This window comes from Catharus ustulatus, chromosome 3, assembly GCF_009819885.2.
Source record: "Catharus ustulatus isolate bCatUst1 chromosome 3, bCatUst1.pri.v2, whole genome shotgun sequence".
Lineage (NCBI taxonomy): Eukaryota > Metazoa > Chordata > Aves > Passeriformes > Turdidae > Catharus > Catharus ustulatus.
In genome coordinates, this window is record NC_046223.1 from 92,079,800 (window position 1) to 92,107,666 (window position 27,867).

General features: G+C 36.6%; 1 protein-coding gene across 9 annotated transcripts in view; it reads left to right on the forward strand.

Moving 5' to 3' along the window:
* Window positions 1-27,867, forward strand: part of KHDRBS2 (KH RNA binding domain containing, signal transduction associated 2) — a 359,637-nt gene that overhangs the window by 300,713 nt on the left and 31,057 nt on the right. For 6 of the 9 annotated variants that reach the window (XR_004417327.2, XR_004417324.2, XR_004417326.2 and 3 more), the window contains exons 8-10: window positions 11,101-11,159; window positions 25,015-25,188; window positions 27,168-27,219. Coding sequence is in view for 2 of the 9 variants with exons in the window: in XM_033054295.2 (XP_032910186.1) it covers window positions 11,101-11,159; window positions 25,015-25,112 (157 nt within the window). In the remaining 7 variants the exon portion in view is untranslated. Of the gene's footprint in view, window positions 1-11,100; window positions 11,160-25,014; window positions 26,127-27,167; window positions 27,220-27,867 lie in introns of those variants that run through there. The other 3 variants (XR_004417330.2, XM_033054296.2, XM_033054295.2) reach the window with 2 other exon arrangements.

Here is a 27,867-nt window from a genome sequence, read left to right on the forward strand (position 1 = left end):
AAAAATAATAATGCAATATGATTAAATAGTGTGCCCAAAATATTTGGTTAGATGCATATTTCAAAATTTTCTCCAGATTTTCTCCAAGTCTCAGGTCTTGCTTAAGGGTATTCTCCAGTCATATGAGACATATCATGTGCACACTGGTGAAGATAAGTAGTACTGCTCCAAAGTACTCACTCATCTCATCCAGTGTGTCATTTAAAGGAAAAAAAATTAACAAAAATTTGCCAGCAATGTCCGTACTCAGCCAGAAAATTATCATTGCTTTCCTCTGCAAGGATTGACTGAAATTCTAAAGAGAGAAGAAATTGCAGTTAGTGGCTTAATGCAGAGTACCAAGATTTCTGCTTATGTTAAGGGCAGAGTTTCCTGATGCTTTTTATGGCTTATTAGGGAATCAGTGTGGAAATTCTTAGTACATACTTTTGTCTGTTTATCTTGCTGTGCATGTTGACCAAGCCTTACTCTCTTCATTGCTTCAAAAGGAACATGTTGGGGTGGATGGTCCGAGCTCAGGCTGACTTTGGTGTGCTTTAGAGCAGAGCCATAGTAAGTCATGTCTTGTTCACCTGATCACCCCATGCAAAGAGTGAAGACAGAGTTTGGGCAGCCTGCCACCACCACCCCTGTTATCTCTGCCTTTGTCTTCCATTCCCTATATCTACTTCCCATTTGCCAGAATCTTTCTGCCCACATATACTTCGTTTAGGGGGGGTCTTAGTCCTTTGTTGTCCGAGAGGTCTGATTTAGAATTTTGCAAACTAAGCTCTGCCAACAACAGAGAAAATGAGCACAGTATTGACATGCATGGTGCTACAACATAGGATTATGGTTTAGTAGAAGGAGCACCACAAAATACCAATCCCCAAGACCATTCAGATGCTGTACTTCAGTGGACAATTATCTAAAAATTTGTACTAAAAGTCAGGGATGGTGTTGCTCCTCCAACAGTACACTTGGTATAGATCCTTCTCTAATGGACTTCTCTACTGAACTTCTCCAGACAGAAAGCTCTATCCTTCATGACAGCAGTCTGATTTTTAGGCTGAAACTAGGGGGATGGGGTCACCTGTGGAAGAGGCCATAACAGAGTCTCAGAATGGGCTGGAATGAAGCCCACAGTAAGTCTGCGTGTCTGAACAAGCTAAGAGGCATCTCAAGCACACTTTGAAATGAAGCAAAGAAGCAACTTGAAGAAAGACAAAAGCAGGACTCACTAGGGTAAGTGTCACCTGTACCTTATTAAGTTGGGGAGGCTTATTTTAGAAATAAGAGAATTATGGGTTATGTCAGTCTATGTTGCATTGAGGTATGTCTTGCTTTAAATAGCAGAAGATGTACTTGTAAAGCCACTTTTTCCCTCCTTATGTTCCTGTCCCATAATGACAACCCAGAACACAAGATGGAACCTCAGGACAGATTTAAATGAACTGTCTGGCCTTCCCAGTTGAGTGTGTAAGCATTGTTTGTAGGATTCTGTGAAAGATTACTCATTTTCTGAGGATATTCAAAAAACCTATTCATTTTAGAATTTTTTTCATACAGATGTCAAAATGCAGTGTTTAAGGTAATTACAGTGAATGCTTTGTCCAATACCAAAAAGAACAAAGAAACAACCATATCAGTGGGCAGGAGAAGACACCAGATCTGACATACTTCCCATGGGAATATTGCACTGTAATTTGAATTTGTCGATGAAACCTTGCTTTCCTCTCTCTTCCCCTCCCTTCCATATAATGTGATCTCATTGATAAGAATATCTGCCTGTTCAGACACACTAAGAGATATTAAGAAGTTGTTAAGTTCATGCACCACTCTATGTACTTGAAAATAAGGCAGAGGACACCCAAAACCTTTTTGCCAGCTAGATTTACCTCTCAAATCTCTAGTCTGATAACTTTATTTAAAAATATAGACATACTAGACAAAATGGTAGAAGTGTTAATTTCCAACTCAGCTGTAACACAGAAAATGTAGGAGAATACTATTAGCTTTCAAACTGTAATACACTTTTTTATTTTCTTACCAGGAACTTCTTAGTGTATTATCTATCACCACTGTCCAGGATTCATGGGCTGAGATCACTAGATCACCAGAAGAAAAGGATGGAAAGTTTTGTGAGAAGATGTAGAAGATCAGCCTCTGGTTGCTCAGAGGTTGTTAGGTATCAGACTGTCCCACATGCAAAGTGTCGCCACACTCCTCAGCCAAGACCAGCAGAATAATTTGGTGGAAATGGAATATTTGCTCATGAATCATGATGACCAACAGAGTCATATTCAGCTCTGCTACCACATTAGCAGTCATCTCCACTGGCCTTTGTGTCTCTGCTGGCACCAACAGCTTCATTTCAAAGATACCATGTCTCACAGCCAAAAGAGATACCTAGGAAACCTGGAATGAAAGCTAGCCAAGTCATGGGATGAACCAGGAAGGGTATATTCTCTTTAATCCACTTGTGCCCAACTTAGCCATACATGATGTAAACAGTGGTGCCTAACAGGGAAGAGCAAGGGAAGCCAATGATTTTCTGATGAAGCTTAAAATTTGAGTTTGATGTTATTTCCCCATTCCACAATGCCTGGCATGAACACTCACTCATCAATGCATTCTGATTTTTGTGAATAGGTAGATGGTATATTGGCTTTCAGGTCTGGTTGCCTGGCTTTTTATTCTGCCTTTTTTCTGTATGGCTTTTGTTAAAAACATAGTTCAGCAGCAAAATGAGTTGCTGAGCGTGTGTTGTCTAAAGAAAGAAGAGCTTATGACTCCCACCTTAGGCTGTAAATAGACTTGTAAATATCAGGAAACCCATAACTTACTGACAAGAAGACTAAATAATTCAGTGATAAAAGACAGACGAAAATAGTGCACAACATTGCTGTTACAAATTCCATCCCACAGCAGTACAGGCCTTGTGATGGCATGTTGTCATCCTCGCTGTGACTGCAAGATGACATAGGTAAAAAGCATTTCTCATGCCTGCCTGCACCCAGCCTCACTAATAATAATAACAGTAACCTAATTTTAGAACCTTGAAGCAACTCTTGGCAAAATATTTGGTGTTAGTGTTGCAAAAAATGTATGTTATGCTTTAGTCAGCAGTCCTCTGGACAGACTTTTCATGCTGGTATGCCGATCTTTTTGGCCTAAGAACATTTTGGTCTGTCAAACTCACACTTCAAACCCATCCTATGTCTGCTGAGCAAATAATCAAACTTACGTTTCTGATGCAGAATTGCATATTATAGGCCATGTCATCTCCAAATTTCCCCTCTAAGGTGTTAATGATAGTACAGAGTCTAAGCTTTAACACAAAGAGAGATGGCATTAATATATCTGGAATAAATTCTATGTTCTTGCAAGATTTGAAGATTGACAAACATGTTAGAAAATCGCTAAAATTGAATTATTTTAGAGGACTGAAGAAAAAAAAAGGTGCAGTAACAGAAGAATTCAAGTTGACTGATACCTTTCACTTCACTGAATTGTGTTTAATTCAAAAGGTACAATAATGCCTAAAGCTGCACTGTTATGTGCAAAGTCCAATTGGGCATCTCTTTCTCAATACTAGTAACAGAAGTAAAAGTACAAAAATGCTGCCTGTATCCACTATGCTGCTATGGAAAATAGATGCTGTGACCATATCAATATAGTTTTATCCCAGTAACTATCTGTTTGTACCAATACCTGTTCATTCAGCCTCTAATAGCTGCTACATTCTTCTAATTACGCATACTCACAGAAAACTTCAAAAGCATATTCAGCCACTGAAGTTGAATATTTGACATGTTATTGACTTTGAAAAGAAACTGATTCACCTGGTTATTGTTTCTGTTGTAAAGTTCATGTTATCTACTCTAAAGCTTGTGTTTGCAGCTTTTTTTCTGCAGTGTGCACAACTAGTACAGGAGCTTTAGGGATCACTTATTTCTGATCTGATAGACAGGAGTACAACGTGGACCTCAGTTCAGTCCATGTCACTTACGTGGCTTACAGTACGATCACATCAATGCAAAGCCATGCTGCAAAATGATTTAGGGAGAGTATTTTATTCAGTCCTATCTGCAAGAATTACTTGCATCAGCGGGATATTTGCTTGAGCTCCAATTCAACCTGGTTATCCTTGCTTGACCTCCAGATACCAAGGTACTGTATGTACATCTGTTTCCAAAGATGAGTTTCTCAAAGCAGTAATGCAAGTAAAATAACAGACTAGTACACTTGAAAAGACAGCAGTATAAGGTTCAGCTGGGTATACATGTTCCATGGTGAACTCTATTCATAAGTCCCACTGATTTCAACTGCTTGCTTTGTGAAAAGTCCCAGCAGATTAGTTGTGAACTATGCATAATTAAATGAAAGAATTTTGCCCTTAGTTTAAAAGCAATGGTTAGACAAAACTGCAAATAATCATTAATTGAATTAGTAGATTATCACATAGTTTAATGTTTTAGTGATAGCATCAGAGATTTGCACACTTCTGTCTCAGGATCTAATATTACAATGTAGTAAAATACATGGACACATAAATATAGTCCAGCTTGCAATAGGTAGAACAGTTTCACTGATTCTTTGCAAACTTCGATATTCATTATTATTTTCTCTACTACTCACTCTTTCACTTTTTAAGCACCGTGCATTGTATTTATATTTTGGCATATTTCATTTTGGCTATGCGCTTATATCCACCTGTCCGTAAATAAAGACGTTCCTGTGTTTTATTTCCAATCTGTTGAAATCAATCAAGGCAGGAAGCCTAGAATATGACATTTTATGTATCTTCACAGCAATCTACTTATGGCATTCATCATCAGAAACTGTTTTCAAATGCCACTTCTCATTTATTTGATTTGATGAGCAAAGTGGAATCAAATTTCACTACTCTGAACTAGAGAAAAGTTTTTCCTCTAAAACTGTCTCGAATTCCTAAAATGCTGCATCATTCCCTTTGCAAATACTGCGTCTGCAGACATTTGGTATTATATTCGGAAATAGTTAGTCATAATTCTATATCTATAAGAAAATGACAGTGGAATATAGAATAGATAAATAGAAATTGCCATGTGAAATTAAATGGCAGATTTATTTCTATTTCATGTTTTGCAAAAAGTTCAGAACCCAAAGTCATGATGCAATTATGTTGGCTCTCCAATCATATGCTTGTATAACTTTACTGCCTTCATTGTTTATAATAGTTTTGAATTTATATTTTCAGTAGCATAAAATCAAACATACAAAAATGCTGGGGAAAGTTGAATCTAGTTTAACTTCAGGCATGTTGTAAGGTACTGAATAAATACAGGAGTATGGCAATGGAGATATTCTCATCTGTTCAAAATATTGGATACAATCAAAACTGAGCTTTCAGAAAAAGTGACACTTTATCCACTAAAATGTTCACCATATTATTCCATTCTTTCTAAAGAGACACTGAGTAAAGGACTGTATTTGTGATTTAAGACTGAATCCTGTAAGTTCCTGTATTCAAAAGGTTTGTCATCTTCTCTATAGCTGCATTGCTCTATTAATTAAGTTTAAATCTTCCAGTAAGTTTCAGATTCCTGGGAGGATTATTTCTTTATTCACAAATTTCCACTGTTTTGTAAAAGTGTCATATATTGTAATTCATGTGAATGCAGATCTTGCTCACCTCTCTTCCAGGCAGAAGTATACTGCTTTGTGTAAACAGCTTTTCTTTCATGGCCAACTGTGTGTTGAATCCTGCTGGCTCCCTGCCTTGTGTAGAAGGGAGAAGCTTTACAAATGCAGTCTTGCATAAAACAACTGCAGTAACATTAGACTGGAACCTGTTAGCACCGGAACTGAATATTTGATTGTACCAGTTATTGATGTTGGAAGTTGGAAACACCAAAGATTACTGAACAGAAATTACATGGGGAAAGAAGGAGATAATTTTATATAGACCAAGAGTTCAGAGGATCCATTTGAGGATGTGAAAAAGATACTTGTCTAAAATATTGAATCCCGCCTCTAAAATATTAAATCCCACTTCTAAGGGTCCTTGTGAGCTATCCTGGGAATTAGCTTGCCTCAAGAATCTTGTCTAAAGGTAATCCTGACTGGGATATATCTCTAAGGAATGATAAAGGTTCATTTATCTGTATCTGTATATAGATGCTGGATTGCACATTGTCAAAGGCTGGGAATCTCTCCTCAGAGCGTTCCCATCCCAAACCACAATATTGGTTCACTCTCACATTGTTGAATACTACAACACAAAGATGGAAGTATCTCAAATTATTTTTACTTCTTCAAAATCTAAAGTTTTTAGCCTATTTCTTTATGAGTCTGAACTGTGGAACTTCACTGGCATCATCTAGTTTGAACCAATTAATGTATTTCACAAAAGAAGCTGAATTATTATCTAATGGCCTAGTTATAATTCTAGTGATTTATCAAAAGCCTCTAAATTGGCGAGCTCCTTCCCAAATATTTCCCAATAAAATATTTTTCTATTATACTAACATATACTCTACCAGTTTAAAAGTACCATTAGGAAAGAAAAAAAATGTTTTTATAGGATAATATGATTTTGCTAAATCTAAATTAACAGTTCTTACTTAAATACTTTCTGTTTTTTAGGATCTTTTAGGATAGGCTACAGAACACACTTCTGTACAGATTCAGTCGTTAGTCATGTTTAAAGAAAATGAACTCTTTATTGCACCTTTCTGCTTTGGCTTTAGAGGTAGGTGTTGTAGGTCTGCAACCACTCTTGAGAATAAAAGCTTAGATGCATCCTTCACCAAAAAAAACCCAAAGAAAAACAGAGAGAGAAAGGAAGAACAAAACAAAAAACCCAAAAAGCACAAAGGCACAAGAAGTACTTCTGTTCAGTTCCTGCAATGTTCTGCTGCCTTGTATTCCTGCAGCTGTAAGAGCAGCCAGGGAGCCAGATGGTAATGTTGCTAACCCAGGGTCTCTTGCCAGCAGCTTCCTGCAGGTGCAGGAAGAGATTGGTCAAAGGCTAATGCAGTCTATTCATTAATGTCATGTTTTCCTGTACCTAACCCCCGTGACATCTGAGTGGAGAACATCATGCTTCCCTTGGGTAGCTTGTTGACCCAAGAGTCAGGCTTTTGTGGCTTCAATCTTAACACTTTTGTTTGTGGTTCTCAGCCTAAACCACTTTTAAAGCGCTATTCTCTACAGGCTTTTGAACAAAAAGCTGCGTGGCTTTCCATGGGTGTTGACACAGTCAAACTGGAATTAATTTTTTGCACTGATATCAGTTTGAAAAAGTCCCAGTTAATGAGAGGCTGCAAGTCTTTGTTGGCTTTAAAGGTTGCTGTTTAGATACAGTCTCTGTATTTGAGCCTTCATCATATCATAGGAGCTGTAGATAATGCAGTTTGGAAGGCACTAAAGGACCCCTTTCTCTCAAAAATGAGCATCTTGGGCTGGTTTGGGTTTTGGATTTTTCTTGGAAACTGATCCAGATTTATCAGCATGAAGAGAGCAGATCACAGTTTATGGAAACTTTGATTTCATATCTTTAAAATGAACGTGTTCAAAAATAATAACCAAAATAAAAAAAAAATAAATTAAGCATAAAAAGGTAAAGATTGTTAAGATTTTCATTATATGTATTATTCATCTCCTTGGCCACAGAATAGCAATTAGGACAGGGTCATATATCTGTGTTGCAAATATTTCTTACAGAGAAAAATTACATCAGAGTTTCTCATATACAAACCCAATTAAACTGCTTGTAGATACATACCCCTGTGTATATCAATTTTTCCATGAGTACTGCTTGTGGAAGGTTACTAAAGTATAAATCATAGTTCATCAAGACCTCTATGCTTCAGAAATCTGGTGTTAAAGTATAGTGCAAGTAAAAGCTGAGAAGTTGGTAATGAGTTAATCCTGTCTGCTTTATAAAATGTGTTGCATCCTGCTTTCAGGTGGGTGCAATGTACTTTAAGTAAATTACACTTCATGTTGCTTGAAAGTAATGAATGCTAATGATAGATAATGGTGTTTTGTTTCCAATTAGCACTGCCAAGAGAGTCAGTGGTTTCTAGAGCTCATGATCACTATATTTTCCAGGAACAGTCTGAGAACTATAAAATTATATAAACAAGTATTATTTATGCTGAATGCATTTGCTGATTGCTTCCTTCTCAGTTGGCCATAATGCAAATGCAACTAAATCTCTCTGTAGTTTAGTAATTTTTAAAAAAAAGAACCTCATGTTTGTAAAGCCTTAATGTATCACACATTTTTATAAATATCGCCCATTGCTTACTTTGTCATAAAACAAAGGAAAATGTCTACAGCTAAATGCATATAATGGATTATTGTGCGTATTCAGAGAGGTTTAAAATAAAGCAGCTGAATAAATAAGCAGTCTGGCCCACAAAATGTGAGTTTAAGTCTGGTATTTTGTAGTAAGAAATAAGTTTTAGTCACTTACATATTCTTCAAAACACTTCAGTATGAGTTAGCAAGGAATTTGAAATGCCATTTTGGCTCAAATCTACGAGAAAGATGTTATGTTCAGGGAAATAAAGTTGGAGGACTTAGATGACAATCATGTATTGTGTGTTTTCAGAAATGTGTTAAGTATTGTGCTCACATACATCAAATATGCAGTGTGTAACAAATTACTTTTTATAGTTGTAATACAGCTTGTTTCTTATTTTATGATTGTTTGTGTATTAATATTCTGTTGATAGTTTATTTCAGTTCAGAATGTTCACTGCAGGATTTTTATATCACATCCTTATTATCTCTATGATTGCGTCTTTCTTTCTCAAATAAAAATGTACAACACCAGTAATGTAGCAATGAATCTTTTACCTGCTGTTGCAAATCTTGTGTTCTGCTGGATGTTGTGTTGATGGGTAGTAGCTCAAGGCCCTCATCAGTGATCACTGTTTATAAGTTACTGGCCTTTGAGTTGGCCCCTTTTAAAAGGTAACCATTGGAGGCAGCTGCTTTGGTTTGCAAAAATGTATTAGAAAGAAATATTAGTATCTTATCTGCTGGCTGAAGATAGTTCATGTATTTATTTTCTTTTAACACCATTCACTAGTCCAACACCCTCCTCTACCCAGGAAAGCAGGCAGTATGCCAAAATGCAGCTTCTGAAATTACATTTTGATAGGGCTGTCTGCCAGAGCTGGGTGGTATGTCAAGTGTCTGTTCTGAACAATGCAAGTCATTTCTTACATTTCTAGTTATGACTAGATAAATTATTTGATCCTGATGCTGCAGTGCTTTACTTCACCTTACATAATCCTGTAATTTCCTGTAATTTGCTACTAAAATAATAGCAAAATAATGCAGAAGTAATATTGTGTTCTACAAATAAAAGATGTATTCTTCTGTTTGTTTCTTGCACTATTTCGGTAGGATGATTTGTATATTTAGATCCTTAATTTACAAGCAACTGGATTTCTATTAATGGTTTCCATTATCCAAGAAGTCTTTACTGTGATTGTGTCCTGTGGAGCTCAGCTGGCATTGGAAAAAAGTCTTGACTGAAGTGTTAACTTCATTTCATTCATGTTATTCTTATGTCAACTTTCTGCTTTATCAAACGAATTTCATCTCTCTGACTAAACTACTGAATGAATGCACAACAATTATAGATATATTTTCAGTTTAACAAAAAGAAAACCTAAACAAACAAAAAAAACCCCAAATCCATGCATGTTTGTAGTCAAAAGCTATGAGAGCTATCCCTGGCCTTTTAGGGGATGACATGAACCAAGTCAAAATAGTTTGACTATCAGTTATCAAATACATGCAGTCAGTGTTCTTAAGTGAGATAGAGAACATGAATTATTTTCAGAAATTATTGCAAGGATAGTTATGGATAGCTATTAAGTTCAAGAAATTAATCTGATTACACGCTGTTTGTGAACAAAGTCAGAATTAGGTTAAGAAAATAATTGTTATAGATTGCTTGTTTATCTCTATTGCACTTCTGATTCTACTTGCACTCCACTGTCAACTAAGCTTCTCCCTCAAGTGTAAACTAATATTTTTAAAACAATAATCTAATATGGAAAATGGCCTGAGCAGTAATGTTATAATTATAGCAATATTGAGCTGCTTGCCTGCTTCTGCTCATTTTGCAAGAGTCTGTCTCGCACAATGTCCAGGAAAAAAGAAGCAGAAGTAACAACAACTAAAACTATCAACAGAGAAAGTGTTACATTTTCTGTTTAGCTCACTGCAGATTGAAGAAATACAATACAGTGGAGTTCATGGAGTTTGAAGATTTTTCTGGGCAGAGATTCTTGTATGTTTGCCTGTTACCTGAGAATAGAAGTACCCTGATCTTGAATTTGGTACCAGGTACCAAAGCACATTGCAAACTATAAATAATAATAGCAGTGAAGCCAAAATGTGAATAATTCCCTTTCCATTTAATTATAATTTCATTTATGGTTAATAATTTAATTAACAGGTTGAATTTTCTGGATACCCAGTCTATGTAATGGCTGGGAATTGCTGATTATCATGATGTAACTATTAACTGAAATATTTTGGTAACACGTTAATATGACTATTTCTTTGAAAATAGTGGGAAAGTGAGTTTGAGTGGGAACATGCTTTATTCTTCAGGATCAAAGCTAGAAACCTGTCAGTGTTTATGGTAGAGTTAAATAGTTTACAGGTTGCACACCATACAATACAGTCAGCTTTGTGAAAACAAACTGTGCTGAGTTTGGTAACGAATAAATGTTTAGAATTACAGGTAAATGAGGATGACACTCCTTTTTTTGGTTTAACAACAGTGGATGATACAGTGGTCTTTTTCCAGGCCTCATTTTTGCAGATAGAATTCTCTCAGTCTTTGTCACAGCTCCAAGTTTACATATTTAGGATCAAATTTGTTTTGTGCTGAGTAGATAAGAAATGTGATGTACTGTATGATAGCTTTTATTTTCACTGGTACATTTTCTTTCATATATCTAAATATTCACTATGCCTGAAACTAGCTGGACTATGCTATCACGTGAAACTGTTAAAATGCCTTTTATTGTGTGAGCTCTGTTTTTGTTTTGAATTGGTTACCCATGATAATAGTGACATGGCTATCTGAATCTGTTACAGTGTGCCTGAATATTATGACTATGGTCACGGAACAAGTGAAGAGGCTTATGACAGCTACGGTAAGGTCTCTACTATCTTCTACAAATGTGTGAAATCAAAGGAAAATATCTGTCACTGGCAATGCAGAAATTACTTCCATAGACTTTTCTTTATTTTTCTCATTTTATAAAGACCAAACAAAGTAGATTTGTGTAACTTTAGGGTGAGTTTTGACACAGAATCAGAAAATTGGAATGATTAATTTCAATCAAAATTACAAATCACAGTCACAGGTCAGTTTAACAGCAACACAAAAGTTTCTATTAGTGCTTGAATATCTTCCACAGTGTTAAATTTCAGTCTGCTTGATGTGCGCACAATACCGTGCATCTGCTGCTGTTATGTGCATTTCAACCAGCAAGGTTTGTGAAATTTAGAAATATAGACTTAATCAGATTGGGAAAAAAAGAGAGGGTGCTTCATCACCCCCGACTGCACCAAGATAAAGAACTATCTCATGCCACAGTAGAGCAAGGGCTGCAGTTTTTGCACTTCCCCACCAAGTCTGTGTCTGAGCTGGAACAGTTCCACTTCATGAGTATGGGAGGCATGAAAGGAAGAGAAGTGTAGCTCCCATGAGTACAAACCATTTTCTAGATCTGCTGTTTGCTATTAGTGATATATTTCAATAGCTGGAGTCTAGATCATGTTTTCCTATTAGTAATTATCAGTACATTGTTTCAGGTGGCACAGTGAATCTTACTCAGAGATTTTCACTGAAATAACAGTGCAAAGCTGACTATTGTCAGCTTAAAGAGTGACCCTAATATTCAGCAAAGATTTCATACTGATTCTGAAGTATCCTAAGTCTACATGGTGACTTCCACAGCATTGTGAAAATGAGAGCTGCTGGAAATGATGCTGCAAATGAAAGTTACACTAAGGGGTCAGATAAGGGTTGCTGCGTGAAATAAATAATTGTATTCATGCAGCTGTGGAGCAAATGTCACTAATGCAAACTTGCAGTTTCCTTTGTATTGGTACAGAAATAGACATTACTGAGACGTTGTCAAAATGATTGCATTGCATTATCAGAAATAACTTATTTTTTTGTACAATCAGTTCTCACAATATATTTGTATGATACAATGTGCAGTCAAGCATATTTTCAATGCTAGGCAAGTAATAATAATAGCTTATCCATATGAGTGTGAGTGGTTCAGTTATCCTTTGTTTTGCTTCCTTTTTGCACATGCATTTTTAATAGCATTTTTAGTAGTAGAAAATCCTTCCTTCCATCTACACATCCCCTCTCCACTTCTGTCCTGAATGCACCACTAAGCTTTTGGGCAATGCAGAAAAGAATAGTCTGAGCTCAGCAGTAAGAATTACTCACTGTTTAAGTTTTAATTACACTCCACCATGCTGAATCTCCATGTGTTTGGGCAAGACATTTAAAGTAGTGTCACTTTCCTTCCAATCCCTCATTTGTAAAACTAGAAGAATATTACTTGTTTTCCCAGCAGGGATTTTGAATGGACTAATTAGCTAAGGCTTACAAAGTGTTCACAGAGTGGCATCATGACTAATTTTATGCTCTGCATGAAGCTCCTGTCTTTTTGTTTTCCACTCAGCAGCTGAAAAAAACCCAATATGCCTGGCTTTCCTTTGCTAGACTTAAAATACATGGCTGATAACTGTGAACTTGCTTTGTTTTTGGCTTGAACTATTTTCTGAGTTGGTATTTGAATACAAAGATCTGAGTGTTATCAATAACCTAGAATAAACTGAAAGTTGAATAATATTTCAAATTGCAATTTTGCTACTTTCTGAAAGCCGATACATTTATATATAACTGTTTATGGTACTCTTGGTTCACTTACTTTAGGAATTAGTAAATTTGACAGTTTCATGCCTTGGAAATCTGTGCAGGAACTTCTGCCCTTCCTAAATCACCACTGTTTACGTGAGGAGGTAATCTGAGTACACAGAGCTATAAAGCTATAGGCTATATGCCTAATTTCCTCAGTTTCTGAGTTCTTGCTGCATACACTGATGTTCTCTCTGTATCAGATCTATCACCCTTTCTTATCTTCACCTAACTTTACCCTAATTCTCTGCTTCCAGTTCTCTACTTATTCAGGATGTTTTGTAACTCATTGTGAGTCTCCTGAATCCATCCCACTGTATAAAATCAGCTGCCCCTTAATTTTTCACCATCCTGCAGAAATTAACAATTTTTCCTTCATTTGAATACAGTTTCACACCTTGTTGAAACTCCCAGACTCTTAATAAGACCACAGACAAATGGTACACAAATATAGTCTCGTTGTCAACTCTTACGTGTTTTTTGCAACAACTTGTCTTTTCTCCCTTATCCTTTTTAATAAAAATATCTGAAATATCAAAAATTTACTAGCTTGGCATTTTTTTACTTTCTTCCATGCATCCTCTTGCTTCCAACTTACCTTTAGGGAGGACAGTTTTCAATCCTGAGAAGGTTTTCTTTCATTTCTCATGAGGTAAATTCAATGAAATAGTAATGCTACTTTATGCTTGCAATCTTTTTAAAGTATAAAATAGAGTTCTTTTAGCTTCTTAAGTATAGAGTACAATATTACTCCTGTATGAGATGCCTACTATGACTTTTCTTGCTATCTGTACTCCTGAGAGTGGCAGGTGGTTTACATGGGTCTCATGGGTTCTTCTCTGCTCCTTTTAAAAGAACTTGTGGAGAATTCTGATTGGGGAAACTGTTTCCTCAGAAGATCATAAGATTTATGTATTTATGGATTTTTTCACAGTATAGTTCTGAAAATCATAGAGGTATTTCAGAGCAGAGCCCACCTGAACACAATTTAATTCTCAGCAAGTTCAGATCTCTTTGATTAGGTGGAAGTACTAAACAAAGAAGAATCTAAGTCACTTGTCATAGGCTGGTCAAGATGGATTCCTAAACAGTATTCTCTGCTGTAAAATCTACAACTTAGCTGCATTAACTCCTTGCTCAGTTTATTTTGTGAAGGTTCATAAGAATTCCATCCCCTCCAAACCCAGACAAGGAACCTCCCAAGACAATAGGAAGATCAGGGATGCACTGCTTTCCATGAATAAGGGATGTTCCATGAATGAGAATTTGCAGTACAGAACCCCCTCATGAAGTTGACACTTAACTCTGTTGTGATTTGACATGTTTGTCACCTAGTCTCTCAGAAGGATCAAAGTAGAGACACTTCAAAGCATCCCCTGAAGCAGTCTCTGGGCACATGGAAATACAGTACTCAGGAATTATGAGATTCCTACAAATTTTTTATAAGATCTGGATTATGCAGCTACTGCTAGAGAATATTGAGGATCACTGTTGCAGACTGAGGAACATAAATTTGGGGCATATGCCTGAAAATCTTGGGAATGTAGCCCTTGTAGGCTTTTTTGTGTGAGTTGTAAAGAAAGATCTTTAGAAGACAGTTTAAAAATAAAAGACCAGTCATTTAAAGTACTGTACAATTTTTCAAAAATGTAAAGCATCCTCACCTCTAATCACACTCAAATGTTTATGATACTTCTGTCACTGAAGGTTTTGCTACCTGCAGATAAGTCTAAACTAAGATAATGGTGCCATGTTAACATGTTTTAAGAGAAGGCATGAAATTGGGTTAATTTATGAAGAATTTGTTTATATTCTTTGCTCTCATTATACATTAGTAATTTTGCAGTTTCCCTTCTGGCACTGTTGTCATCTGAAGAGATATCTAGTGAAAACATGAATTTAATGATTCATGTCTCACAAATCAATTAGGATAAAATGTACACCTGGCAACTATGAATCTTTCCTGCCCATATGTAATGTAATGCCCAACTTGAAGAAGCACCTTCCCTGGACAGGACCACTGTAAATAAAAAGCTCCTTGTCATCAATTCCTGTTCTCATTTCTTTCTCCTTTCCCCTGTTTTTTATTTTCGGAGGAAGCAGCATTCTTGGTTCAAGTGCTGTGTTGTGTTAGGCCACTTTAGAGAGGTAACAGAGAAGAGTATATGACTTGCAGGCAAGGCAGATCCAAGGAGCTGTATTCATTAAATCTGACCTGCTTCACTGTTTTTTCATCTAAATGCTTTTTTGCCCTTGTACTGATCAGAGCATTCCAAACTTTGTTTGTCAGCGGCTCTTTCTGTCTTAGTTCTCCCAAAGGCTGGAGACTCCAGCGGTGGGCTCTGCCAATTGCTGCTGCAGAAGGTGCAAGAGGTTTCTGCCCCTGCTTCCAAAGGGAGACTGCCGCAGTAGTGAGAGGGTGCCTCTTGTCAGATGGCACAGTTCACAGCCTGGTGCATGTCCTGCCTTGTGTATTACCTGAAAATTATGGCCATTATGTTTTTATGTCAGGTCATGAACTGCAGTATCTGAGAGACCAGTACACTCAGACTTCTTGTTGCTACTACCAAAAAAGCAGAAACGCTAGATAGAGAATGAAAGGATAGGTGGAAGTCTATAACCTCCTAAACCACCACAATTAAATTAGGATAACACCATCTGCCAAAGGCCTTAGGCAAGAGTTAGGAAGGTTAATCTGTAGCTTGCCACCTACACAAAGAGGGAAGACATAAAATGAACTCCAGTAATATTACTGCTGCTTTTCAGGAGAAGCTTGTAAGGCTTTTTACTGGATGTTCTGCCATTGCATCAAAGAGTCATTATTTAAATATTTTGCATCTTCACCAAAAAATTTCAGCTGTTTAGATTTTCTCAAACAAATGCATATACTACTCCAGTTTAACATTAGGTACTTGTAAAGAACTGGGTATTTGGTTTTAGGGTAATTCCATCTTTAATTAAAATTGGAGAGTAATTGTTTGGTGTAATTCCTTTTAATGTAAGACATCATCTAAATTGTAAAATGCTGTCACAATGATTTAACTATTTCGCAAGTAATTCCGTGCCAGTCGCTCCATATAAGAGCTTTGCAATTGTTGTAACAATTAGTTTAGTAAATAATCCTCTACAGAGATGGCACTTCATAAACAAATCATTTATAGACCTTTATAGCTAACAACTAAAAATGTACAGCAATATTCCACTACTCTTTTATTACATTGGGTTTTTTTCATTCTGTGTTTGCCCTAAAAAGTGTTTCATCTAGTAAATTAAATTTGATGAAATTAGTGGGGGAAAGGGTGTATGGAGGGTTCAAACCTCTAGAATTCTGAAAAATAACTTGATTGAAGAGATGCTACCTTAGGAGACATGAATTCTCATACTTCATTAAAAGACACAAATATGCTCATGTCATGGAGAAAATCAAGGAGCTGCCACTCTGGTGTGAAATAAACCTTCTATGGCAATGACAAAGTAAAATGAAGCCATGTCACAATGTATACAGAGAAAAAAATATTCGTGAATTCTGAAAAAGTACTTCATGGCAATTGCTCTGCAGATGGAAATGTGAGGTTGTTTTCAACTTTTGAGTCCAAGTTCCTTCCTGATTTTTAATAACTTTGGTATTGTACATCATTGGTCCTAATATTAATTATGCTCAGCACGCTTAGGGTTCCTTGCCCTGTGTTTTTTGGGTTTTTTTCTAGCCTAGTTTCATTTAAATATTCAAATGTAAGAAATCAAGTGCTCAAGTAATTCATAGTGACTGATTTGCAGATGTAAGAGGCACGGGTCAGATTCTCAACATTACAGTGCTTGACTTCATACAGCTTGTGATTACAAACAATGCCTTTACCAACAGTAATTAACGAAGTCTTACTAATGTGCACCCATTTTTCCTTTATGTCATCTGAGGGTATACATTTGGTGTCTCCTAGAAATATCATGGCACCATACCAAAAAAAACTTTCCTTGTTGTCTGGGTCTTAAAATCGCCATGGAATGAATAATAAAGTTATAGAATGGTTTGGGTTTGAAGAAACCTTAAAGATCCTTTCATTTCAGCTCGCCTGCTATGGATGAAGACACCTTTCACAGGACCAGGTTGCTCAGAGCTCCATCCAGCCTGGCCTTGAGCACTGCCATGGATAGGGCAATCACAACTTCTCAGGCCAACTTGTCCCATTACCTCACCACCCTCACAGTAAAGAGTTTCTTCCTAATATATAATCTAAACTTGCTCTCTTTCTGTTTGAAGCTATTTTCCCCTCTCCTGTCATTACATGCTCTTGTAAAAGTCCCTCTACTGGAAGGCTGCAATTAGTTCACCCTTAAACCTTCTCTTTTCCAGGCTGAACAATCCAAGTTTTTGTAACTTTTCCTCATGGGAGGGGTTTTCCATCCTGCTGATGATCTTGGTGGCCTCCTCTGGACTCACTCCAACAGATCCTTGTCCTTCCTGTGCTGGGGACCCCAAAGCTGGATGCAGCACTGCAGGTGGGGTCTCACCAGAGCAGAGCAGGGGGGGATTCCCTCCCTCGCCCTGCTGGCCACTCTGCTTTGGATGCAGCCCAGGATACAGTTGGATTTCTGGGCTATGAGTGTACAAGGCTGGTTCATTTCCAGCCTCTCATCCATCAGCACCCCAAGTCCTTCTGGGAAGGGCTGCTCTCCATCTGTTCCTCTTCCAGCCTGGACTGATACCAGGGATTGCCCTGACCCAGATGCAGAACCTTGCATTTGTTAAACTGCATGAGATTCCCCTGGGCCACTTCTTGAGCTTGTCCAGGTCCCTCTGGATGCCATCGTGTCCTTCAAGTGTGTCAGCAGCACCACTCAGCTCAGGGTCATCTGCAGACTTGCTGAGGGGACACTTGATCCGTTCACCTCTGTCAGTAACGAAGGTATTAAATAATTCTGGTCCCAATACAGAGTCCTGAGGGACACCACTTGTCGCTCATGTCCATCAGGACTCTGAGCCATTGACCACTACCCTCTGTGACTTTTCAACCACTTCCTAATCCATCTTATTATTAATTAAGCATCTCAGAGGCACTAACCCCAGATTGTACCGTTGTACAATCTGGAGGTTTTGTGGCGTTTTGACAGAGCACCTGGCTGGCTGTTTAGCACATGCTGGGAGTTTCTACACTAGCATTTGAGCAGGAGTGTTCTTTAGAAGCAGATTTACACATTTTCTGCATTTATGGGTCTTCTTTCCACATCACTAAGTGGGTTCAAAGTACATAAATTCTAGTTTGAAATTAAAGCAAAAGATGCAATCCCAACTGTTTGAGAGATTTCACTAGGGCCAGTCTGAAATGAAAATTAGCTGAAAAATTCCCTCTGCAGTTCATCCCTATTGGTGTGCACTGTGTACTAATATTGGTACAGCACCTGCATCCTGATGCCACCCAAGCCTTCTCTGCTGACAACCTTGCTACATGTGCCATGGCTCTGAGGACCGTGTCATGCTCCTGCATGACCTTCTTCGTTCTGGGCTGATTGTGGCATCTGGTCTCTTGCTGAGCATGAGGAAGATGTACACCCAGCCCTGGGAACTCAGAAGTGCTCCTGAGTCATCCTGTACAGCACTCAATTTTTTATTCCACTGGAAAGATGATGCATTGAGGATTTCTACTGCATATGGAGAGAAGATACACCAAATAAATTGCCCTCCTTTAATCTTCTATTTCAATCATTCCTATGCTTACTGATAGATAGCAGTATTCCTACTCTGGGACAGAGTGAACTGACAAAAGTATTTTCTTGTTTTTCTGCAAAATTTTATTAATTCTTTTACTGGAGGAATCACCTTAGCTGTATCTCAAGTGGCATTCATTCCCTCCAAGGAGATTTATGACTTTCATAAGAGCAAGGTTTTGAAAGTTTGTGGGGAAAGGAATGCATTTTGAATTCAGCTCTGATGACTAATGTGGGGATAATACTAGAGCTACTGCTGTTTTGTCAAATCAGTGTTTTAATTAGACTATAATTCTTTAGAAAGTCCCATATTTAAACTTATCCAATTATTTTAACTGTCTGTATTTCCTAAAACTTTTATAGTCTAGTTATGCAACGAAAATGAAAAAAAATTCTGCATGTAGCAAAAGATTGGTTTTAATTTATAGCAACTTATTGTCCTTCCTCTATTACTTCTGAATTATAAATCATTTTCTATGACAGAATAAGAATAAGTAAATCATGCAAAACTTTCTTATGTAATATTTCAAATGGTAATTTCACTGTCTTGCACCATGGGAACTGTAGAGTTGAAGAATCTAAGACAAAAGTCCTGTAACATTGATGTGCATCTGTTTAATTCCAGATGCGGTATATGACTGCATGTTTCATGTTGAATGACCTTAAAGTAATAGAAAATCATTTTTTACTTAAAATAAGGGAAAAATAAAACTCTTCCTACACTGTAACATTCACACTCACCTCAAAACAGCTCTGGTAAGAGTCTTATTCCTCCTGGCATTGCAGTTTCCCAGACCAGTCATCAGTGTACTCTGATGCTGCTCCTTCTCTGTCTCTGGCAGGTGTTCACTACAAAAGTGGCTGAAGCCTTCTCAGAAATCATTTTCTCCTGTGGTCATTACTGCAACTCCCTCTGTCACTACTTGACATGCAGGCAGGGCTGGCAGAGGGGACTGCACAAGCACTTCTTGTCTGCTCTACTGCTGTCAACTGGAGAATTTCTGTGATCCTCCACTACCAGTTTAAGCCAGTAAAGCTCTCAACCCTAAAGCAGATTTGGAGCAACCACCCAGTTTAAATGCTTAGCCCTCTTGAATGAAGGTACTACCAAGCATGGGGCAGTAGCTTGGGGTTTCTTGAAGAGCATTAGAACAGCCATGTTCAGAAAGTAGACTATTAAACCACAAGGTTTTCCATTCACTTCCAGTTTTTAAGCTGTATTTCATACTGTAGGTCTAGTAAATTAACTAGAATGGTGTAAGCTAGCTTAATTGATTTGAGCCTGTGTTTTGAAAACATTTCTTCTCTTCTCAAAACTCCAAATTTCAAATAAGAAAGGCTCCATTTGTGATTTGAAAGTCACTTCAGTTCTTCTCACAAAATAATAAAATGCATAGATGTCAAGGCAGAAAATCCCATGTATTTTCCAAGCTTTTCACATAAGCAAAAAGAGACCAGAAGAGTGAAAAAAAGTGCATGCTCTCCTTAAAAAAAAAACAAAACAAAATCTGTTTTTGCATTTTTGTCTAAGATAATATATATTTGTCCAATTATGACACAAGAAATGTGCAGCTATCTTTTCTGTGTGTATTTTTGGGCTAAAATATTGGCTTTGTCAAAGTTAGTTGAGCTTCACTCATTAGCTTGTGTAGGACAAATTTTCCAACCATTTGCAAATAATATTTTGTCTCCATCCATCTTTCTATGGAGGCTTACTAGAAATACAGCACAAATTGAATTGTCCAAAAAAAGGCATTCTAATTTTAAGAGTTTTCATTTTAAATCTATATCTGATTTCTATTGGGTCTTCTGCTCAGCACATCTATATCACTTTTCTCTTACTGCTCAGGCAATTAATTACATTTCAGAACACTCCAGGGAGGGAGATATTCCTGTCTCATTCTACCAATGAGGAAGCCACACCACCAAATATTGAGCAATCGTCCAAGGTCACTGAGAAAACAAGGAGCAGAGCTAGTAATCCAGATTCCTGTGCAGTGTGCTCTCTCCACATGTATGCAGTAAAAGACATTTTTTTTCTCACATGAAAGAAAACTGTTTTATTCTGAATCAAAATCAACTTGTGTTTCTAAAACACCAAAAGTTAAATGAAAAATCAAACTGATGATTACATTACTTGCTGTTATATACATCTTAACTCTCTAATCAGAATAGGTCTTTCTAATCTTTTCGTGGCCACCTGTCCAAAATAATTGACCATAAATTAATAACGTTGTGTCCAGTAATTGTGGACAATATTCAGATGTTAAAATAAGTTTCTGGGAAGAAAAAGTGATCAGGTCTTGATTAGTACCAGGACTAAATAGTGACTATAAATTAAAATAATTAGGAAATAATACATTTCTGTGTAAATCACATGCCATTAATATATTTTTTTTATTTTTAACTCATTCATTCTTATGATCTGTCCTTTAAATATTGCATTTTTTCCCTCTTTGCATATTTGAAAGAGTTTTATTCAATTCTGGAAAATTCCATTGTAAGGTTGCAGAATGCTAAATAAGTAGTTTAAAAAGTGTCTGATTATGATACTTTCTCAAACCTTTACTTAAGGACATTTAGCATGTGATGATAGCAACATGGATAGACCGCTGAATTTTTCTGTGCTTTCAATAATGCATAAGTTAAATAATAAGAGAGAAACAACTTCATATATACCCATCTCTGTGCTATAAATGTTACTGGTTTGATCCCATATTCAAAGAAATTTCTCAGGTTAAAAATTAAATGACCTTTTTACATTCTGACTCTCCAGTAAGAAATAAAAAAGTATTTAAACAGATTGGAGCTATGGAGTCTCCTAGCAGTTGATCAAAAAATAATCTTTAAAGACAGCCTCACGTAATGTATCAGTTATGTCTGTAATAAATACTGGAATCATTTCTATAACTCAATTAACATAGTAAATTAAATAAGAGTCCGTCTGAACCATAAAAAGCAGTGCAAAAACACTATCATGCAAATTCAATCAAGCATAGACCAAGGGTGCTGATTGCCTGTGATAATAAGAATTAATTTTTTATCCTAAAGGTGAGATTCAGATACCAATTCAGGAGCATATAGCAGATTGAAAGACATATGCAGTGTAATTAAAAGGGCTGTGCCCATGTCTTCACATTTCTTATCAAAGTAGCTATGACACCATCACACCCAAAGCAATCCTTCAGCCCAAGCATTCTCAGATTCCTCACCTATAAAGTCTCTTAAGTTTTCATCATATGCAATAATTTATACTTTTAGTTGCTGAAAGCAAAACATAAAATATTTCTCTTTAACTAACAATGGCAAAGTTGCCAATAACACCAGATTCCTGAAAAATCGAAACCCTCTGCCCTCAGTTGTTAAGCTACTTGTGTTTAACTATAGTCTTTGACACCTCATAGCACTGGAGAGACAGTCAGGAGTGAAAAGGACAGGGAAGGAGTGTGGTCTGATAGAGCAGAAATACTGGATAGAAGTCTGGATGTCACCGAGGGAAGGGAAGGTCAGACTCCACAGTTACTCTTCACAGGAATGAGAAAAAAGGAAAAGGAATCAGCATTAGAACGCAACAACCACCCTGAACCTTTCTTCAGCTCTTGGGCAGTCTCTCACAGTTCTCACAATTACCTTTCTCCCTCCTAAGATACATCTACTGCCTGCTCTTCACCTGAAATGCCTCTCCATTTCCATTTCATTTACATGTCACTTTCTTAAGATGAAATATTCCACGCTCTCTTTCCTTCCCCTTTTGGCACAGTCTTTCAGAGGAAGACCAGGCTCACTCACTGTTCTCCTGTTTTCACAGTGAATCTCATCCTGGTAATCAAACTTTCAACCCTCCTGCTACCCAACGAGCTACCTAAATCTCTGTGAGACTGCTGAGGTAGTTTGTAGGACTCCAGCCTTTTAAGATTGTTCCCAAAGATAGAGATTTCCATTCTCAGGAGCTCCTTTTCTTCCCTGGGTGCTGAAAAAAAAAAGTTACCTTGGAGTTCTGAAAGGAAGACATGAAAGAGCAGCTTTCATGTCAAGGAATCCTTAATTTCTAGCAGGTATATTGTTGTTCATTAAAAACCCCTCTAGGAAAAAAACACTAGCAATTTGGGTTTTTTTGGTGTGGCTGCATCTAGTAATATACTGGCACATGTGCTTCAGAGACTCTTGATAGTGCTGCTCCCTATCATCTTGCTTTCTCCACAATAATTATATAATCCTTTACTGCTGTATAAGTGGTAGACACTAGGGTTTTTCCAGTTGAAGGCTGCGGTCCCAAAACTTCCACATCTGCTTTGGCTGTGGATTCATCTGTTAATGCAGTAGCATCTATCATGCAATATCAAAAGGAACTGTTAGCTGTCAGCTACCACATTTCAAAGATGGTGTTAAAGTTTCAAATCAAGCAAATAGGTCCACCATGTTACTGAAAAAAAAAGAGCATAAGAGGCTTGTACCACAAATTATGACTCAGTTTTTGTTCCATATCAGAAGCTGGTGCAGTCACGGGAGCAATTTGCTTTAAGAACAGTAAAGGAAAAGCAGTTTCTCCAGTTGGTAATACAAAGTAATTTTTTACTGCATGAGTACTACCAAAAGACTGTACATTTCACCTTTATACAAAGGTGCTTCAATCTGGACAACAGTGAGAGGACTAAAAAGAAATTGGCTTGTCTTTGTGTTGTACATTTATGGAATATTTTTACTACTTCAGTCATATTCATTTATATAAATGAAGCTTGTCTTTTCCTATAAATTTCTCTTGTCCCCAAGGCCTCTCTGCAAATGTAGTAACACTTCAGTAAAGGGTAATTGAAGCTGGAAAAAATTTACAGTAAAATGCCATTTTTAAAGGGTGTAATGATACATACTGCAGAGACAGGATTTTTAAATTCACTATACAGAAACTTATTCCCTGTAGGAATGAGAGACCTGAGGATTTAGAACTATATCATATTGGTTGCCATTTCTTCAACCCTCCAGGCAGTAGCTTTCCACAGTAAACTTTGGTTTCATGTGACCATAAAACCCCTGATATTCAAAAAGAGAAAATCCTGAAGAACTCAAAGAGAAAAAAAATGAATGGAGTGCACCAAAAAATCACAGTAGGAGTGTTTCTTGTTCCATAGCGAGGTCAACGGTTACCAAATCTTTTCCAGAGACGTCCATTTCCATACATGCTAGCCTGAACTCACTTCAGCTCTACAGCTGCTGTTCCACTCATACCTCAAAGCAATGAGATCATGAAGTGTAGTTGCAGAGAAGACATCTTGCAGAGAAGAAATAGTTTTCAGAATTTTAACAAGCTTTTCATGTTCTATGTTTTCATTTCTTACAGTCGCATATTTTTGCAAAAGGTGTATTTGATACCTGATTAAGCCATTTAGTATTTTCTACCTCGTTACAGCTATTTATGTTTTTAGTGGCCACAAAATTCAGCAGTCATTAGCCAAAACAAGCTACCAGCAATATTGCACTCTGGTGTGGTATGATACACTGCAGTTTGTGCATTTCCATTTTAATAGCTCTAAGTATGACCAGTTGAAGTCAGTGAAAGACAAAGCCAGAAATCATTTCATGACCCACTGGCTGATTTAGGAGATAATTCAAGTTTTGGGTTCAACTGCTGGACCAGGACCGTAGAGAGTTTACTGATTGCACCTTTGGGAGGGTTAAATTCCAGAAATATCACGTCAGGGAGGAAGAAGATTTGTAGAAGCATTGTAAAAACTGAGCTAGACTTATATTTCTTAGCTTATTCTTCCTGAGCATATTTGATTTACCAAATTTGGAAAAGTGTTCTAAAGATACTGCAGAGCAAAATCTCCTCTTGCTTTATGTGGTAGCTTCACTTCTACATATTTTTCTTCCATTATGTTCTTTTTGTCTCAAATGGAAGTTAAAAATCAACCATCTTTCTTATCTTTTCATGATTCAACTTCTCATCCTGTTACCATACCAACTGCATTAAATGCTATTCAGATTTCTGCTTTAACTTAAATACTAGAAACTCAAAACATCAAATAAATTCTGAACTGGCAGACTAATGCAGTGATTTTTTCCAGAGCTGACTCTACCGCCAACACAGTAGTTATTCATTCTCTGCTGAAACTGAAGGAGTAAGGCTTATTTTTTTCTTTTTTTTCCTAAGATAGACAGGTTGCCTGTGTAGAGAAGTAGGTTAGTTGTCTGTAAGTTTTTTTTGCAGGAGGATAAAGAAGTGGATGATAACACCATCCTCATTTTGTTTTTCCTAAAGCTTTCAGCCAGAACCCTCAAGAATTTTGACAGCCATTAGCAGTGGCATCCCTTTGTTCCTTTAATTTTAGATATTTACAAAACTTGTTTTTCTCTTCTGTTTTTAGCACAAGAAGAATGGGCCACGACCCGTTCCAGCCTAAAGGCACCACCTCCAAGGTCAGCCAGAGGGGGTTACAGGGAACACCCCTATGGTAGATATTGAAGGTCCTCCTCATCTGTGACCTCATCTCAAAGACAATTAATAGCCTGTGGTCTCCACATAAACAGCAACAAGACAAGTAATAGTCCATTTCTTTTCTATCCTAGGGATTACTGCTCATTATTATCCTATGTACTACTTGTATTTCCTATAACATTGGCGTGACATTGGCATTAGTATTATTTTATAACACGGACTTAAAAAAACAGAGACAAAAAACCTTTGGCAAGCATTGTCTATAAACTATTCAAAGATGATGTTCTGTTGGTTGTATTCATTGCTGTGTGTAACTAAAAAGCATGACACTGTTACAGCTCTTGAGTCTCTCTACATACTAGTTAAGCCTGAGTTTCTGTTTAGGGTTGCTGAAAGACTGTAATATGTTTGGGTTTTTTGGGGTTTTTTTTGTTTGAGTTGTTGTTTTTTTTTCCGAGCCAGACAATAATCAAGCTGTAGATAAGATGTTTTAACCTGTCTTTTTTAATATATGTTAGTTTAGATTAAGATGCTCGATATTAAGTTTGTAAATTTAATTTTAAATGATGTTTTAATGGGGTTGAAAACAAGCAGCTACTGTATGTATGTAGCTAACTGAAGTTGTTCAGTGTTTTAACCTGTATTTGTTAAAAAAATCACTTAAAGTTCCATGTGTAAGCTTCTCTAAATAGGAAACCATAATTTTGTCAAATATGTTTGCCATAATTTGTCAATAAAGCTGAAACCTTTTGTAACAAACTAAATTTGGAATTACTTGTTTTCTAGCTTTAAATGCCTGCTTTATTTCTTTTTCAAGAGATGCCTAAAATGTTTTTTATATAAAAATTACAAAAATGAACCCAAGCCTGTTTTAAGATTTTTTGTGTAAGACTTTAAAAGTTGTATTAATAACTTCTGGTTGTTAAATAATATAAAAGTTAACAAACTAAACTGTTACATGAATCATGGTTAGTATCCACTAATGTATAACATGTTAATGGAAAAAAATGCTTTAGAACAATAAATGGATTTTAAACTATCCTTTAAGCTTGATCTTGCTAAACACAAACTCTGATTGACTTGTTTGTATTAGCATGTCTCTCGTGAGAATGTAATGGAGTTTAAAGAGGTAAGATTACCACTTACCACTGTTAGAGTGTCTAAATGCTAGTTCTTCAACCTTTGAGTTTCCCCGCACATTAAATATCCCATTCAACATGTAAGCATTGCATAGATTCACCTATTTGTTTTCACTCTGAAGAGTGCGTTGACTGCATTTTTCGTAGTATATAACAATTTGTCTTGATAAACAAATCATCAGTGTCACTGCCCAGCTGTTGGTACTCAACTTCAAAAACTTTATTTGTAATTTTCAGTGCTAAATTTCACCGCCCTTGAAGGCAGTTTAGAGGGCTGATATTTCTTTTGAGACTATCAGACTTGATGGCTGATGATTATTAAGGAAATATGTCGCAGGACTCAAAGGATGACTAAACGTTAAACAGGTAACACTAATAGTAACTCTGTAATTTTGAGTATGCAACAGTAATGTAAAATATTCTCAGTTATTAAGTTACTGATAGTTAAAAAAGTAAACCTACCAAAAGATAACAAATAGGTATATAGGCTATTAAAACAACTAATTAACATTAACTAGTGACAACAAAATTATTCTACAATATATAACCCTCAAGGTAATAAACAGAACTAAAATTAACAATAATAGTAATGCAACTCTTGCTAACAACAAATATATAACGTAAATTTTGATGAACAAAAAAAAAAAAAAGAAAAAGAACAGAAGACTTGATGGTAGGGATGCCAAAACTGTTAATCCTTTCAATACAGTCTTTTTGTTTACAGTGGCTTTTTGTCAATGTGATTGGTTTACTTTTTTGATGATGCGACTAAAGTACAGGCCGATTGCTGTTCAGTTTGTGAACAAAATCTCTTGCAGCTGGAGTTGCATGCTAGCTCTTTTTGAGTAGTTTATGATGAGTATGTTTTGTCCTTGAAGTGTTTAAGTGAATTTAATAGGCTGCACGATGGTTACATTGAGTTTATTCTGTTTCACTGTTTCAGGGACTCACAGGCACTGGACAGCTAAGCAGCAGATCTGCTTGGAAGTGGTCAGGTAAGCTCTGCTGCATCTCAGGAGGTTTTCCTATTTCCTGTTTTCTCTCTGCATTTGTTTTTACTAATGCATGAAAATGTATTCAGCTACAATGTTAAAATAAATGTCTTTCCGGCAATTCTTCTCTGCGTATCAGCATAGTAATTATGGTATAATGGCAATCAAAACATTTAAATATGTGTTATGATACTCTTCATTTCAATAAAGGAAGTCTTGTCATCTAGTCTTTTAATGGTAAATATTAAGATGGTGTACTTTATAACTGCTCTTGCTACAAACATGAGCTTCTGTTTATTAAAAGCATGCCTACATTTTGGCTAGTTACATAGCAAAAAAAATCAATGCTAGTTTGTCTTTGTTTCTGTAAATATTTAAAATTTCTTCATATAAAAAATGTATCTGTATAGAGACAGAAAGTTTGTAATTTATTCTTATGCTTGGTAGATTTTTTGGTTTTTATGCTTTAGAATGGCAGGTACATTTAGGTCTTACTATGCGATGGCATGGATGGACACATTACTTATATTTCTCTGTTAAATACATTTAAACATAAAGGTGTCTCTTGGATGACCTTAAATAGACATGAGGTTTTATGTGAGATTTTTGACTGAAGACAAATGTCATTGCTGGAAGTAAAAAAAAAAAAAT